The sequence below is a fragment of the Littorina saxatilis genome, linkage group LG6 (assembly GCF_037325665.1).
Source record: "Littorina saxatilis isolate snail1 linkage group LG6, US_GU_Lsax_2.0, whole genome shotgun sequence".
NCBI classification, from domain to species: domain Eukaryota; kingdom Metazoa; phylum Mollusca; class Gastropoda; order Littorinimorpha; family Littorinidae; genus Littorina; species Littorina saxatilis.
In genome coordinates this window covers 53,428,045-53,443,082 of record NC_090250.1, presented here as the reverse complement: position 1 = coordinate 53,443,082, position 15,038 = coordinate 53,428,045, and the positions used below count along the sequence as shown (strand labels likewise).

Sequence of the window (15,038 nt, the reverse complement as noted above, 5' to 3'; positions counted from 1 at the left end):
TTCTCATTGGGTAATCACGGCTGACATCAAACACAGAAAAGGTGGGGAAAACATAACTCAATGAACTCACCTTCCCTGCATTGTGAGACTGGCCATATGGGTCTGCCGAAGTAGCTCCTGCATATATTTAATCAAGTATAAGTATTCATCTTATTGACATGTTAGGATCACGCTTTTTTCTAGCATATCAGACTGGAAAGTTTCTCAAGGCTTGCACAATTCAAGAGCTTGCCTATCCCCAATAAAAAAAACCGAACATTTAGTATGCAAGTATTTTCAAGATCTCAAGGTTTTAATATGAAATCTGTTCCTCTGGGGTTATAGAGAAACAAATTACAAATTAGAACATACACACCAAATTCCGAACAATTTAGGTCACACCAAAATATAACTCACAAACGAACAACAGCAATACGATAATTAGTCTGAAAATGCCTAAACGTCGTTCACACTAGCTATACAGAAATAAAGAAGCACATTCAGACAGGTTTGACAAGTAGACCATTACAGCTGCTGATCCAGACCAAATGACATGGTTTTCCCTTACTCTGTTTGTGATTGTAATCATCATTATTGTCTATGAATGACTTCAGTTTTTCTAAGTAAGTATCTCTTTGTAATTACTGGTAAATGCTTTGCCCCAATTAAGACATGCTCATGTCTAACCTGGGTTAACTTCATTTCAAGTTTTTTTTTTAACTGGCCAAGAAATTATGAGCATTCCACAATTATGTTCCTGTCACACTCAATGAGCTAATCTTGAAAACAAAAAAGGTAACATCTCATAATATTCTCACGTGAATTATATCACATGCCCAACAATCTTGCTTCTTTCAAAAACTAATTAGAAAACTAGTATTTGGTTAAAAAAACCTCAAACTGGTAATAAAGGTATGCAAAATCTTTGCTGTTTTGTGATAACCCTTGCCATGAATTATTGTATTTCATTTCCATCTTAACAGGTTGAGCACCTCTCTTGAAGCCAAGAGGTAGAGGTTACATGCCGAGTCTCAGTGATTATTAAAAATAATGGTCGAAGTTAGCGGATCATGAAAAATGCGAGCTTTAGCGAGCTTTTTCATGACCGCGAACCGAGACCATTATTTTGTATAATCACTGAGACGAGGTGTGTAACCTCTTTATTCCTCCTTTCTTCAGTTTTTCAAAGAAAAGAGGAGTTTTTTTGCGAAAGTTTGATCGAATCCTATTCTCTCAACCAGTCAACCTGCGCAGGCGATCGATTAATGCGCGGTTGTATAGTTCCGTGCAAATCATTCCATTCTGTTAACACTTCTTGTCAGTTTTCCTATTTTGGGCTAAAATCAAGTACACAGATATGCTGTTATTCTGCTGTGGCGGCAAAGGCAGATATTGTGTGTTCTGTATATGTTTTGGTATCGCTTAGGATAATGTTTTTTCGTCAAATGGGACTAGCAGACGAACTTTTGCACCCGTGTTCCAACGTTAAAAACTGTATGAAGTTCAGTTTTCTGGGGAAAATAGTGTATGAAACCGCTTTATGTTGTTTAAATTGATGAGATGTGTGCATTTGGTTGCGTGTGATCTGTTTATTAAATGAAATATTGTTGAAAACTGACCGTCGGATTGCAGTCTGTTGTCGAAGGAACTGAGTGAAAAGAAGGGGAACTACTCTTGTCGCTAGACAAAGTATGAGTTACTTGCCTTGGGAAATTGCTTGTGATGAACGGTTTGAGCACGGCAGATCTAGATTCAGAAAACAACCGAACTCATGGATTTTATATGGAGATTCATGTGTTCAGGCCTGTATAGTTGTTAATTTAAATGCGGTATGTTTGTATTGTTTGCTCCAGAGATGTATACTTCGTACATTAGAGCGTTCGGAACTTTTCAGTCGCAAAAAGTAGTACCGAAACAGAACAACCTCTCAACCCATTGCACTATCGAGGATTCAGGCTGTTGCTGGGTCGTTATTTGTTTGGTTGCTGGGTCATTATCGAAAAATAACTACCCCTACAAGTTTACAGAGGTAAAGAAGCAGAGGGGGGAATAAAACACTTTAAATCCCCTCCTCCCCCCCCTCCCCCTAAATAAACTAATGAAACCTTAGGACAAAAAACTCCCATACATCATCACCATCAGAACCACCGAAACCACCCCCTCCCACATACCCAATTACACCTGAAGATAAAAACACTTCAAAACAACTCCAAAAATAAAAAGCTGTTATAACTTTTTTTTAATTTCCTATTCTCATAATTACCAGTAAACATTGCTGTGCATATTTAAAACAAATCAATGCCTGAGACTCCAGTCACCTGTTTATGTTGTTGACCTTGTACTTGTAGCTTTTCAGTTTAAGAGGCTGTTCAAGAAACTGTTTCTCTGATCACATGATCAATTACAGAATAAAACAATTTTGATTCTATTTCTTCAATAAGAAGTTGAACATCTTCATATGTAATTGCCACAATTTGCAGAGCTTCTGAATAAATGATGTAAGAAACACCAACAGAGTGAACAGTTTGTAAAAAAAACAACACAATGATCGTAAACAGCCTACATGGCCAATTAATCTAAGAACACAAACACTAGATAGATCTAATCGGAGAGTCTGCAAACCGAGTCATTATACTTTTGAAATTCAATGAAAATCTGTCTGTCAATGAAGCAGATAGATCATTCTATCCTTGCGATTGTTTTTGCAAGCAGATAAATGTTTGAACTTCACTTATTCCGTTATCATTCAACAAATTGATATTTTGCATGATGAATTTCGTGCCGATGAGCTGAACAAACAATCAAAAGCAAGCAAGTGGTACATTCTACAGTCACGCTAACCAACTGAAGAGGGGGGCGATGCTTTACCACGTGCACCGGGAATGGGCTTTTTGGACGTAACGTGCCTGGGAATGGGGAAATTCTCGTAGCGTGCACCGTGCACAGAGGTCAGGCGTGCACCGTGCATGGAACTTTTTCGTAACGTGCACCGTGGATCACCGTGCATGGCACTTTTGGCCTCAACGTGCACGTGCACAGACCCCCCCCCCCCCCCCCCCCCCATGGTGACCCTCACTGAAAGGAAAGAATCTAGCTTTCTGCTTTATAACTGATTTCGGCAAAACCAATGCATTTGCATGCCGAAGTCATTCCTGCTTTGATTCCAATCATTCTAAATGATCTGAATGCAAACATATGCGAAAACGAGCTGATCGAAATGAGTAACATTCCACCTGCATATAGACTGTACTGCCACAGCGAAGGTCGTCTGCGACTGGAGATTTCGAAGTCGAACAGCGGCGTTTCTTCACTCTCAGCGGTTGGCTTCCTCGGAAAAGTAAAAAGCGTGACTTGAAATCTAGCGAAAGCAACATTCTAGCTTTCCGTTCGGGCGTTGTTTTTGTGTACAATCTCTGAAAATGTTATTTCGAAAAAGGCGGCCGTCATTATTTGGGGGTTTCCGCCTAGTGGTGTTTTAAACCGGTTTCAGATATATGTTCATAGACAATCTCGCCTCCTAGCTTCGCGAGCGGCTAGCCGAAAGAATATCTCGCCTGAAAGAAACACGCGTCGGAACACATGTCGGAGATGAAAACAAAATGGCAGCCCCCATGAGCTCCGAAAGGTCAAGCAAAAAAGTCGTGAATACCCCTGAAAAAATATCCTTAACTTGTTTTGCCCAGTGTATGTATGTGTTACACCAAACAGAGCAGTGAGAAGTATCGAATAGAAAGCTTAGACAGGCTTTTGTTTAAAAGTGACTATCTGCGCTTAGATCGTCTGCTTTGCGTTGTATAGTTCCAGGTGTGGAGAATCTGAACCAAGTTTCCAGAACGTGTACGTGTGACGTCATAGCCATACACCGGTACCCGTCTTGGCTACACGTTGTGCCTATTATACCTCTCTAAGTCTAATGTGAACTTGTTCACTTGGTTGACCAAGAGGGGCAGATAGTAGTCCATTTTCTTCTGGCCGGGATTGGATTGCAAGCAATGACGTCATTGATGTTCCACAATTCTCTGTTCGGAACGTCATGACAGTCTTCGCTCTGTTGGAACGAAAGGATTACCTGCCTGACTTCAAAATGGAGAACACGATGGAAGGTGTATTGTTTATTGTGACAGGGTGTGAGATCTTGGTGTCAAACATTCTCATCTTCCTGTCCATAGCAGTGGTTCGCCAAACTCGGTCCTTCCCATCTAGCATGTACATCGTGTCTGTGGCTGGCGCAGATTCTTTCGTGGGGATACTGGCGATTTTATATGGAGTTCTACGAAGGGAAGATCCACCACAAGGAAATGTGTTCAGTTACAATAAAATAGCGTGCACTACAGTGTTGGCAGTCGCCAAGGGGTGCACATGTTCTTCTCAACTTCACATCTGTGTTATTGCCTTCGACCGGTACTTGTTCATCATGAGACCTATGCAGTACGAAAACATCATGACGGCTAAAACGGTTGCAGTATCGGTGACAGCAACGTGGCTCGTGTCCTTTGTTTACGGCACGGTTCTTTTGTTCTACAACCACTTTCAGGACACGTGTGATATCTTCCTCGTTGTTCCCGTTGAGTCCAGGCTGTACGCATCTGGTAGTTTATTCCTCATCTGCCTTATCACAAGTGCCGTGTTGTATTCGGCCATCGCAAGAAAAGCATTGTACCATCGGAAGCGCATCCTACTAAGCCATGAATCTATCAAAAAGGTGTCAGACCAGGACGGAAAGGAATCTCCCATGTACATTTTTGGCAACATTGTGATGAAGAGGCATCACTTCAAGCACTTCCACCTGAAGAGGATTCGAGAAACGATGAAGACCTTGAAGATGCTTACTCTGGTAGTGGGCATGTTTTGTGCGTGCTGGCTTCCTTTCTTCGTCGCAGACTTTGTCTTTGTTAAGAGCGGCCAGCCGTACGGAACCAACACCGTCAGAGCTTCTTGCCTGCTGCTCGCTGCGGCCCACTCTGGAGTGAACGTGTTTACGTACGCTGGCTTCGACACGACGTTTCGCAAGGCGCTCGGTCACGTCGTGTGCTGTAGGTGGCTGAGGACGCTGGCCGAGCAAGAGCTGTCATCAGGCACATTTTCAGGGTCGGGTCTTTCAGAACATTCACACTCATTAATGCCAGCGACAACTACACCAGATCTTCACGATGAGGTGTCCCTCGTTGATCCCCATTGGAGCGGGCTTTGTTCCGTCGATGTCAATGATGAACCAACAGTTGTAGGAGATCTTGGCGCAAGACATGCGAATAAAGGCTCTTGTTGTCAGGCAAATGTTGCGGCTGGCTTGCGGATGCATTCGCACGACACAAGGACACCTGGAAAAGGAGCTACCGTAGAAGACGTCGATTTCATCGGACAACACACAGACACAATTCTTGAAGAGAAAGCAGCTAGCCTTTCACCCCCGCCGCCCATATCTTCAGGTTCGTCAAACGACTCTCCATTAACCGGATTGAGTAGATTCCATTCGTCGGAGAACACATCTGTCGTCTCGGGCAGATCTCTTCTACACAAAAGCCTTATTAGTCCATCACATACTGCTAGTGACAGCTCAAGCAAATCTTCTCCTAAACCAGATTCCACCAGCGATACTTCCACCACATCCCCTGAAGCCAAAGAACGATTGAGGTCAGAGAAATCAAGTGATGGTTCACCTTCATCTTTTGTCAATAGAGACGCAATTATGCCAGAGAGCCCCGGCAATGTCTCTCCCAGACCCCCTGAACCCAAAGACCGATTGAGGTCAGAGAAATCAAGTGATGGTTCACCTACATCTTTTGTAAATAGGGACACACTTCTGCCAGAGAGCCCCGGCAATGTTCCTCCCAGATCCCAGGAGCACAGAAGCGGAAAGACACCAGAAGACAGGAGCGCTTTCTCACTAAACTCTCCTACTCAAAGAGGCGTGGTCTTGTTAGACAGTCCCTGTCACGTTTCACACGAGTCTCAACAACACAAAGGCACTTGTCGATGGGTTAAAACCAGAACCATTTAACTGGTTTTCAGCCATTTTGAGAAATGGCCACTTGAAGTTTTCAACCCCTCAAAAAAAATAGTAAACACAAGATTACAACCTTCATATTTTAAGCAATAGACATAGAGGAAGAACTGGTCATGTACAGTTGAAATAAATTTAATTAAACCACTCTATCATATGAAAATAACGTATAATTTGTTATGCTTCCAGAATACGCTCCTTCTTTTTTCTCAGTCCTGGAGCTAGAAAAGCCCAGCGCACCATAGCTGCTTCTGACTTCCACACAGACCTCACTGTGGCCTGTGCCACAGCAGTCAGAAGCAGCCTCCTCACACATAGCATGTTCTGCTTCCAAGCAAAAGCTTATACTGCAACACTACTTTAAATTGTGTTAATGTTTATTGCCGCAATAAACACACATATTTCAAGTCACACACTAAACCATCATTAAAGAATTATGTATTCGTCTAATGTATGGCCTAATGAACGCACACCTTTTACACACAATTAAATTGCAGGTATTTTCGCATAGCAAAGAACCACATTCTTTGTTAACATTCCAAAAATAAATTGTATTTTGGTTGTTTTCCTAAGAACTCAATGGTAAATCTTATTTTGTATCAGCTCATATTGTTTTGCATTACGCACAAAAACTACAAACCCAGCAACAACGACAAACTGACCACACACAAAACGAACAAAGCAGCAAAGAAACAAGCAAGCAAACAAGAAAAGCTTCACTGAGGATCAAGCTTGGCGCATTAAAACCAATCACACCAGTAAAATAAAATCACGAGTTCTAGATTCTGATTTCATGATACTCTGCGTGTTCATTATCAATAAAAACAAATTGGCATTCTTACCTTGTGATGTACTTTTTTCTTCACAGAACGGTGTTGTGCACAAAGGTCAAAATCAAAGTCAGACCTTAAAGCACATCCCTGTATTTTAGATCACAGTTTCAGCAGAAAACCAAGCTCTACGTCACCATCAGTTTTGTCAATAGAACTTCGATGACCACGTATCAGTTCCACAACTTTCTCAGTAAATTTGTTTTTATCTATTCGACACAAAACAAAAAACCAGCCACAAAAACCTACACTTCCAGTTCTTCTCTAATCTTTGTATTCATCATCTTCATCTTCTTCGGCGTCGGGTACCAGCAGCCTATCTGGGGCGCTTGTATTGCTGGTCAGTCCTGCGTAATAGCTGTGGAACTGCTGGGGTATGACCCCAAGCCGGCACAACTCCAGCAGATCTCACTTTTTTGCTTCTGAGATTGGAAGTTTGTCAACATAGAGGTTGGTCAAGTGCACAAAACCTGGAGAACGTCCTCGGCGACTGCCTGTGCCTGTGACTTTAACCGTTTCAAAGTACCCAGCAAAGTCGTACTTACAGCGCAACACTTCCGGATCCGTTTTTAAGTACCGCAGCCACCTGATGTTAGCAGGCACGTATTGGTTCCGATTTGGTCCACCACAGCAGTCAGAATAAAAAGAAATAACGTGCTTGACCAGCCTGGGAAGGGATCGCAGATACATGAAAAGATAAGTGGCAATCTCACACGCACCTTTCCTACCTTATGTTACATTCCACAGGAAGCATGTTGCCCTGCTGTCACCAAGACTGAAAAATGATAAGTTATAAACACCAAGTTTTCTCTTGAAGAATGTTTGACTTACGAGGGAACATGGGGTAGGGAGTACTGCTTCAAGATCAAACGTAGCTGCATGAATGCTTGGGTCATGTCGAGCTTTCTGTGTGTCTGTGTCTTTCTCTGTCCGTGCTGCTGTCATCTTATTTCTATGTTCTGTGTACGCCTTGTCCTCCTCTTCACAAACAGCTCCATTTGTTTTCCTATCTCTATAGCTACTACACAAGTTGCACTGATCCTTTTTGGGTCGATGGAATGAAAAATTGTATTCCGTGAATGTCCGTCTGTAAATATCTTGTTTAGTTTAACTGGCTCTTCCTTCTTTTCCGAGCATGTCTACGCGTACATCTCATACATCTTTGTAATAGAGAGGCTACTGTCTAAACACTTTCTGTTTGTGTCTTTGCGGCAATAGTGGGAATCCACTGCAGGAAAAGCTGGAGTGGTGCTCTACATTGTCCATGATGTGATCACAGACTCGTTCTCTCAAATCATTGGGACGGGTTACTTTTTCAAGATGGAAGCACGATGCTTCGAAGAAGCAATTTCCATTTCCTGGAACTTTAATTCTCGTTAAGCCATTTGCAGAAAGGAGATTCTGCAGCCTCATCCCATGAACCCGGAGGACAGTCTCCTGAAATGCTTGGTGCTTTTTGCTTGCCTGGACGGCCATATTCACCTCCTGCTGAACAGCATCTGCACAAGATATAAAGACTATTAATTCTTCTCCTTGGCAAATTTTACTACTTGATATACAATCATTCACTGATAAAAAAAAGTTAATTGCCTTCGTACCATCGCTGCTGCATTTAAACTGTAAACAGTTTTCGAGTTTTTATTCACACACACAAAATTAAAACATAAATACCTGATTACACTGAATATGCTAAAAGTATCCAGGCGCGTTTTGTAAACAAGGAAGTAAGAAAGTGACTAAGTTAGAAAATAAGTGTGTGTGTGTGTGTGTGTGTGTGTGTGTGTGTGTGTGTGTGTGTGTGTGTGTGTGTGTGGTTTGATACTTACCAGACTTTGTACAGGGAGGCGATGTTTTTTGGGTTTCAAGAATCATTTGCTGAATCAAGTCCTCATCTGGCCAGTCATTCTCATTCGACATCGTAAAAACCTGTGATTTAAGAAATATATTGGAGTCAAACTCACAAAAAGTGTGGAAATAGCGCTGTAATAACATCCATTCATCCATCCATAGGTTACAAGCAGACAAAAATTGTCATTATTTGCCCTGAACATTCACTGAGGTTATTGATTTCATTTTTATCGAAAACTAAAGAGCTGAAAACACTACAACATTCATGAACACACACACACACACACACACACACGAATCTTGACAAATACGCTTTTACCAGCCTGTGCTTTTATTTAAAACAAAACTATAAACAAAAAAAAAGAAGTTAGGGATCAGTATGCAGATTACAGAATTTAGACTGAATCAGAAAAGTTTCCCTTATGAATACGAATCAGAAATTAAGCTTTAATGACTTGTTCAAATGGGGGGAACAAAAATACATGATGATACTCACTTGAATCTGTGTCCTGACTCGAGCAACAGCAAAACAGACTGTGCAGTAGAATGCTGTTCTTTGAGTTTTCAGAAAGTGGACCAACCTTTTGTCAGTTTTAGGACCTCCCCCCCCCCCCCTTACATTACCCCCATCCTCCCTGTGGGAACAGTGATCGTGCTAGATATCTTTCAAACCAGTATTACATCATGAGCTGACTACAATGTTCTCACCAACCAGTCAAAGGCAAACAATGACTAAAATAATCAATGTTTATCAATGACATTGACACGCAGACCACGGACCTACATTCTACTGGATGGCTGTCTCAGTGCGCGCTCTCTCTCTCGCCTTGTCAGGCAGTGAGAGAAATGAGGTCAAACCAACTGCTGGGGATCGATCACATCCGGTCTCAATTCCACCAGCAATGTCGTCTGCAAAAACTTCAACGTCGACGACATTCTTCGGGTAAAATGAAAGCTATTACTATGTTTTCCGCGTATAACTTATGAACTGTTGATTTTATAATATTGAAAATCTTCTTGCTTACGTTTTTTGTTCTCCCTGTCGCCGTAAATACTCGCTTTGTCGACTGTAAGTTGTGCAACAGTACACTTGCAGACTTTCCTACTCCTAGTCTACTAAGCTAGTAGTTTGCAAACTTTGGCTTGTTTGTGTTCTCATTAATAGCCTTTTTGTTTTCAATTCGTATAACAACTATGAATATTTCATAGACGGGTTTTTTCCCCTCACAGGACGAGGATGAATTCGATCTGACAAAATGATGAAGAAAGGGGAAAAATGAAGATTTTTGCTGTGTTTGTTGGGCCAATTTTTTTAAGTCCAAAAAAGGTGAGAAATATTCATAACAAATTCAGTTTTGGGTCTTTTTCAAATCTGTTTGATGCATCTTTTCTGTGACCATTGTGGCTATGCACTGACACACAAAAAAGTGGAGAAAGGGGAGAAATGAAGATTTTTTCTTACTACATCACAGTCAGGGATAGTCAGGGATTGTTGACATGTACATTGTCAAGAGGTCAAAACAAATTTTAAAAGCTGTTGGACACTGCACTAGTGTTGCTCTAATCAAGGCGAGTCTGGAACAATAGGTCCACCCCACCAAAAAGTCAACATGGAATTAGTTATGATTTTTTTTAGCCTTTTGGCTTGGGTACGGCCAAGTCAAAAAGGTGAGAGGGGTTACAAATAGTCATAACAAGTTCAGTTTGGGGTATTTTTGAAATCTGTTTGATGCATCTTGTCTGTGACCATTGTGGCTATGCACTCAAAGTCAAAAAAGTGCAGAAAGGTGACAAATGAAGATTTTTCCTTCTTACAAGACAATGTGTGATTTGGCACATTTTGCCTCAGTCTTTATCAAGAGCCTGTCTAACCCACTTTGAAGCTGTTGGAGACTGCAGTACTAGTGTTCCTTACATCAAGACGAGTGCACAATGGTGCATTTCTAACCACCGCCCCCCCCCCCCTAATGTTCACTTTAATATCAATCAATCAATAGATATTCAGTCACAGTTTAACTAACTCATTCACCCTCATCACTCACTCATCCATCCATCACAACAACACTGTTTGATGCACACACTGCCTGCCTTCCGCACTGGGAAGCCGCTTCGCTTCGCAACAACAACAACAACACTGAAAACTCGCCGGGAAATACCCCCCACGTACCACACGTGTGCTTGTTTCTTCCGACTAATATCAATTTTGGAAAAAAAGTACAAAACTGGATGAAAAATTCTACGGCCCCAGCAATCTCATTACTCTGAAAAGGGAACCGGAAGTGGCTGGTCCCCAGGTTTCGAAGTTGACCGATATTCCCACTAAAGTGACCTAGATCCTGAGACAGCCATCCAGTAGAATGTAGGTCCGTGCGCAGACGTTTTCTGTGGAATAAATTCGCGTCATTTTGACGTTTCGTTGACACGACCTTGCGACACCAAGCCTCATCAATTTGTTTCCATGAGAAAATGGAAACATTGTATCAACATGACACCTGTCATAACAAGCTATGCTGATAACGGTACATCCGGAGTCTGAAATTCGGATACTGACAGGTGTCGTTGACCTGTTTTTCTTTCCACACTCCCACACAAATGTCTTTTTCTGCCGACAGCAGACTCCGCCACTGCTTGTAACACCCTTCTGTGTGCTGGAGGAAATCCTACACCACACAGAGAGGGTGAAAACCAGATACACCCACCGCTATAGTGACCTAGTCTGGTTGTGCTGAGGGCAGGGAAACTGACTGTGACACAGCAGAGGTCAGGTTACGATGGCTGCTTCTGGCTCGCAGTGAAACACTCCCCTTTCCCCACAGGCCTCAGTAGCAGAACAGGCTAAACTGAACTTAGCACGTTCTGCTTCCAACCTGGATGGAGTTAGAGGGTTCTGCTTCCAAGATGACCAGGAGAAATGCTTGGAGCCAGAACAAATTATGACTTATAAATACACAATCATTCAAGATTTTCAAGAATCCTTCACAGGAAGTGAGAATCATATTACCATAAGTCTAATGACTATAAAATTGCAAAACCAGTTATTTTGAGGTAATTGGTTCTGGCTTTAGCCCATCGTTGTGATGTCTCGCCCAAATCTCCTAAAACAGAGATACCTCATCGGACAATAGAATCCAAGTGATGTCTCAGGCAAACGTCTTAAAAACACTGGCATGGTTACTGATGCTGCAGGCACATCTTTAGGAAACAGATTGTGAACACATCTCAGAACGCCGGCCTGACCTCATAAACACACGCCTGCATGACCTCATAAACACACGCCTGCATGACCTCATAAACACACGCCTGCATGACCTCATAAACACACGCCTGCATGACCTCATAAACACACGCCTGCATGACCTCATAAACACACGCCTGCATGACAGGTAATTGCACGTTTCATGAGAATGAGGGATCCTGTATTGCTACCAAGTAGTGATCCTGTATTGCTACCAAGGTGTGATCCTGTATTGCTACCAAGTAGTGATCCTGTATTGCTGCCAAGGAGAGATCCTGTATTGCTACCAAGTAGTGATCCTGTATTGCTACCAAGGTGTGATCCTGTATTGCTACCAAGTAGTGATCCTGTATTGCTGCAAAGTAGAGATCCTGTATTGCTGCCAAATAGAGATCACGTATTGCTGCCAAGGAGAGATCCTGTATTGCTACCATTGCTACCAAGGAGAGATTCTGTATTGCTGCCAAGTAGAGATCATGTCTTGCTGCCAAGTAGAGATCCAGTATTGTTACCAAGTAGAGATCTTGTATTGCTGCCAAGTAGAGATCCTGTATTATTGCCAAGGAGAGATCCTGTATTGCTGTCAAGGTGTGATCCTGTATTGCTACCAAGTAGAGATCCTGTATTGCTACCAAATAGAGATCCTGTATTGCTACCAAGTAGAGATCCTATATTGCTACCAAGGAGAGATCCTGTATTGCTGCCAAGGTGAGATCCTGTATTGCTACCAAGGAGAGATCCTGTATTGCTGCCAAGGAGAGATCCTGGATTGCTACCAAGTGGAGATCCTGTATTGCTACCAAGTAGAGATCCTGTATTGCTACCAAGGAGAGATCCTGTATTGCTGCCAAGGTGATATCCTGTATTGTTGCCAAGGAGAGATCCTGTATTGCTGCCAAGGAGAGATCCTGTATTGCTTCCAAGTAAAGATCATGTATTGCTACCAAGGCGAGATCCTGTATTGCTGCCAAGGAGAGATCCTGTATTGCTACACCAAGGAAAGATCCTGTATTGCTGCCAAGGTGAGATCCTGTATTGTTACCAAGGAGAGATCCTGTATTGCTGCCAAGTAGAGATCCTGTATTGCTACCAAGTAGAGATCATGTATTGCTACCAAGGCGAGATCCTGTATTGCTGCCAAGGAGAGATCCTGTATTGCTGTACCAAGGAAAGATCCTGTATTGCTACCAAGGAGAGATCCTGTATTGTTGCCAAGGAGAGATCCTGTATTGCTGCCAAGGAGAGATCCTGTATTGCTACCAAGGAGAGATCCTGTATTGATGACAAGGAGCGATCCTCTATTGCTGCCAAGGAGAGATCCTCTATTGTTGCCAAGGAGAGATCCTGTATAGCTGCCAAGGAGAGATCCTGTATTGCTACCAAGGAGAGATCCTGTTTTGATGACAAGGAGCGAATTACCAACAGCTTAATTAAGTTAGAGGTTAAGTCAACTAATACGTACGAAAGACACAGTTTTCATTTGCATCGTGCGTCTTCGTTTCTTGACCAGTACTCTTGATGTTGATACGGTTGTGTTTTTAAGACTCTGTACTTTCCTTTGATATAAGGCATACTGTGTATAACTGGATCAAACACTAATTAGTCGCTAAAGAATTAAGTAATTCGGGTTTTTTCCGATGTAGGTACATACTGTGACTAACTGGAACTTGGCAGCGAGGAGGGTATCACCGCAACAGTTGGTTTACATCCTTATGTACCCGTGTTAAACTATTTGGCTTTGATTATGTGCTAGCTGAAGTAGATATATCAGCAAAATATTAATTGTGGCCGCCATTTGCTCCAAATTATATACGTTCTCTAGCAAATAATCCAAATTTAACTTGCGAACAGGGGTACATAAGGATGAAGACTAACTGTGGTAGGGTGTGTGTGTGTGCGTGTGTGTGCGTGTGTGTATGTGTGTGAGTGTGGTTGTGCGTGTGTGTGCAGGGCCGGACCAAATGAGTTAAGGGGGGGGGGGTTCCTCCTTTTTGGGGGGGGGGCAAATCAGCGAAGTGGCGAAGTCACAAGCGCGCGCCTGCAAAGCAGGCGCGCGAACTAGGGGGGTCCGGGGGCATGCTCCCCCGGAAAATTTTTGAAAAACGGTTAAAATCTGTGCAATCTGGTGCATTCTGGGCCTTGTTTTGAGGGTTAAGAGCAGCATTGTTTTGGTGCTAAAACTAGTAAAAAAAAACACACACTCAAAGCAAGGTACATGCTTTTTCCAGGGGTGGGGTTCCGGAACCCCTGGAACCCCCCCTGGGTCCGGCCCTGATGTGTGTGTGTATGTGTGTGTGTGTGTGTGTGTGTTAAAGGACAAATTGGGACAACTTTGATTAAATGTAATACAGTAACGCAATAACCAACGAACCAATCTGTACTGGTGAGTAGTGAGTACCTGTGTGTTGCTCCCTGTTGCCAGAGTACGGGGGATCTATCTTTACTAGTGAGTAGTGAGTACCTGTGTGTTGCTCCCTGTTGCCAGAGTACGGGGGATCTATCTTTACTAGTGAGTAGTGAGTACCTGTGTGTTGCTCCCTGTTGCCAGAGTACGGGGGGATCTATCTTTACTAGTGAGTAGTGAGTACCTGTGTGTTGCTCCCTGTTGCCAGAGTACGGGGGATCTATCTTTACTAGTGAGTAGTGAGTACCTGTGTGTTGCTCCCTGTTGCCAGAGTACGGGGGGATCTACCTGGATGGCGACCAGGTCGTGCTGAGAAGTCTGGACGAGTTCCGAGACTACGAGTTCGTCATGGGCCACGAGAACAAGCACAACCTCGCCAACTCCTTGCTCATCTCCGTGCCCAACGCCAAGTTCATCGACGTCTGGTACAGGAACTACCGCTCTTACAACCCCAGGTAAGCTCTACTTTTCTTGTTCTCAGGTGTGTGTGTGTGTTGGGGGATGTGTGTGTGTGTGTGTGTGTGTGTGTGTGTGTGTGTGTGTGTGTGTGTGTGTGTGTGTGTGTGTGTGTGTCTCTCTATCTCTCGTTTGGAACCACAGCAAATGAGGAAATCTTTGTACACACACTCACACACACCCGCACACACACACCCGTACACACACACACCCGCACACACACACACCCGCACACACACACCCGCACACACACACACCCGCACACACACACACACCCACCCGCAC

General features: G+C 43.1%; 1 protein-coding gene across 1 annotated transcript in view; it reads left to right on the top strand.

Moving 5' to 3' along the window:
• The window catches only part of LOC138969528 (uncharacterized), a 47,957-nt gene that overhangs the window by 31,823 nt on the left and 1,096 nt on the right, over positions 1-15,038 (top strand). The window contains exon 3 of the mRNA XM_070342353.1: positions 14,569-14,752. Coding sequence (XP_070198454.1) covers positions 14,569-14,752 — 184 coding nt within the window. The remainder of the gene's footprint in view (positions 1-14,568; positions 14,753-15,038) is intronic.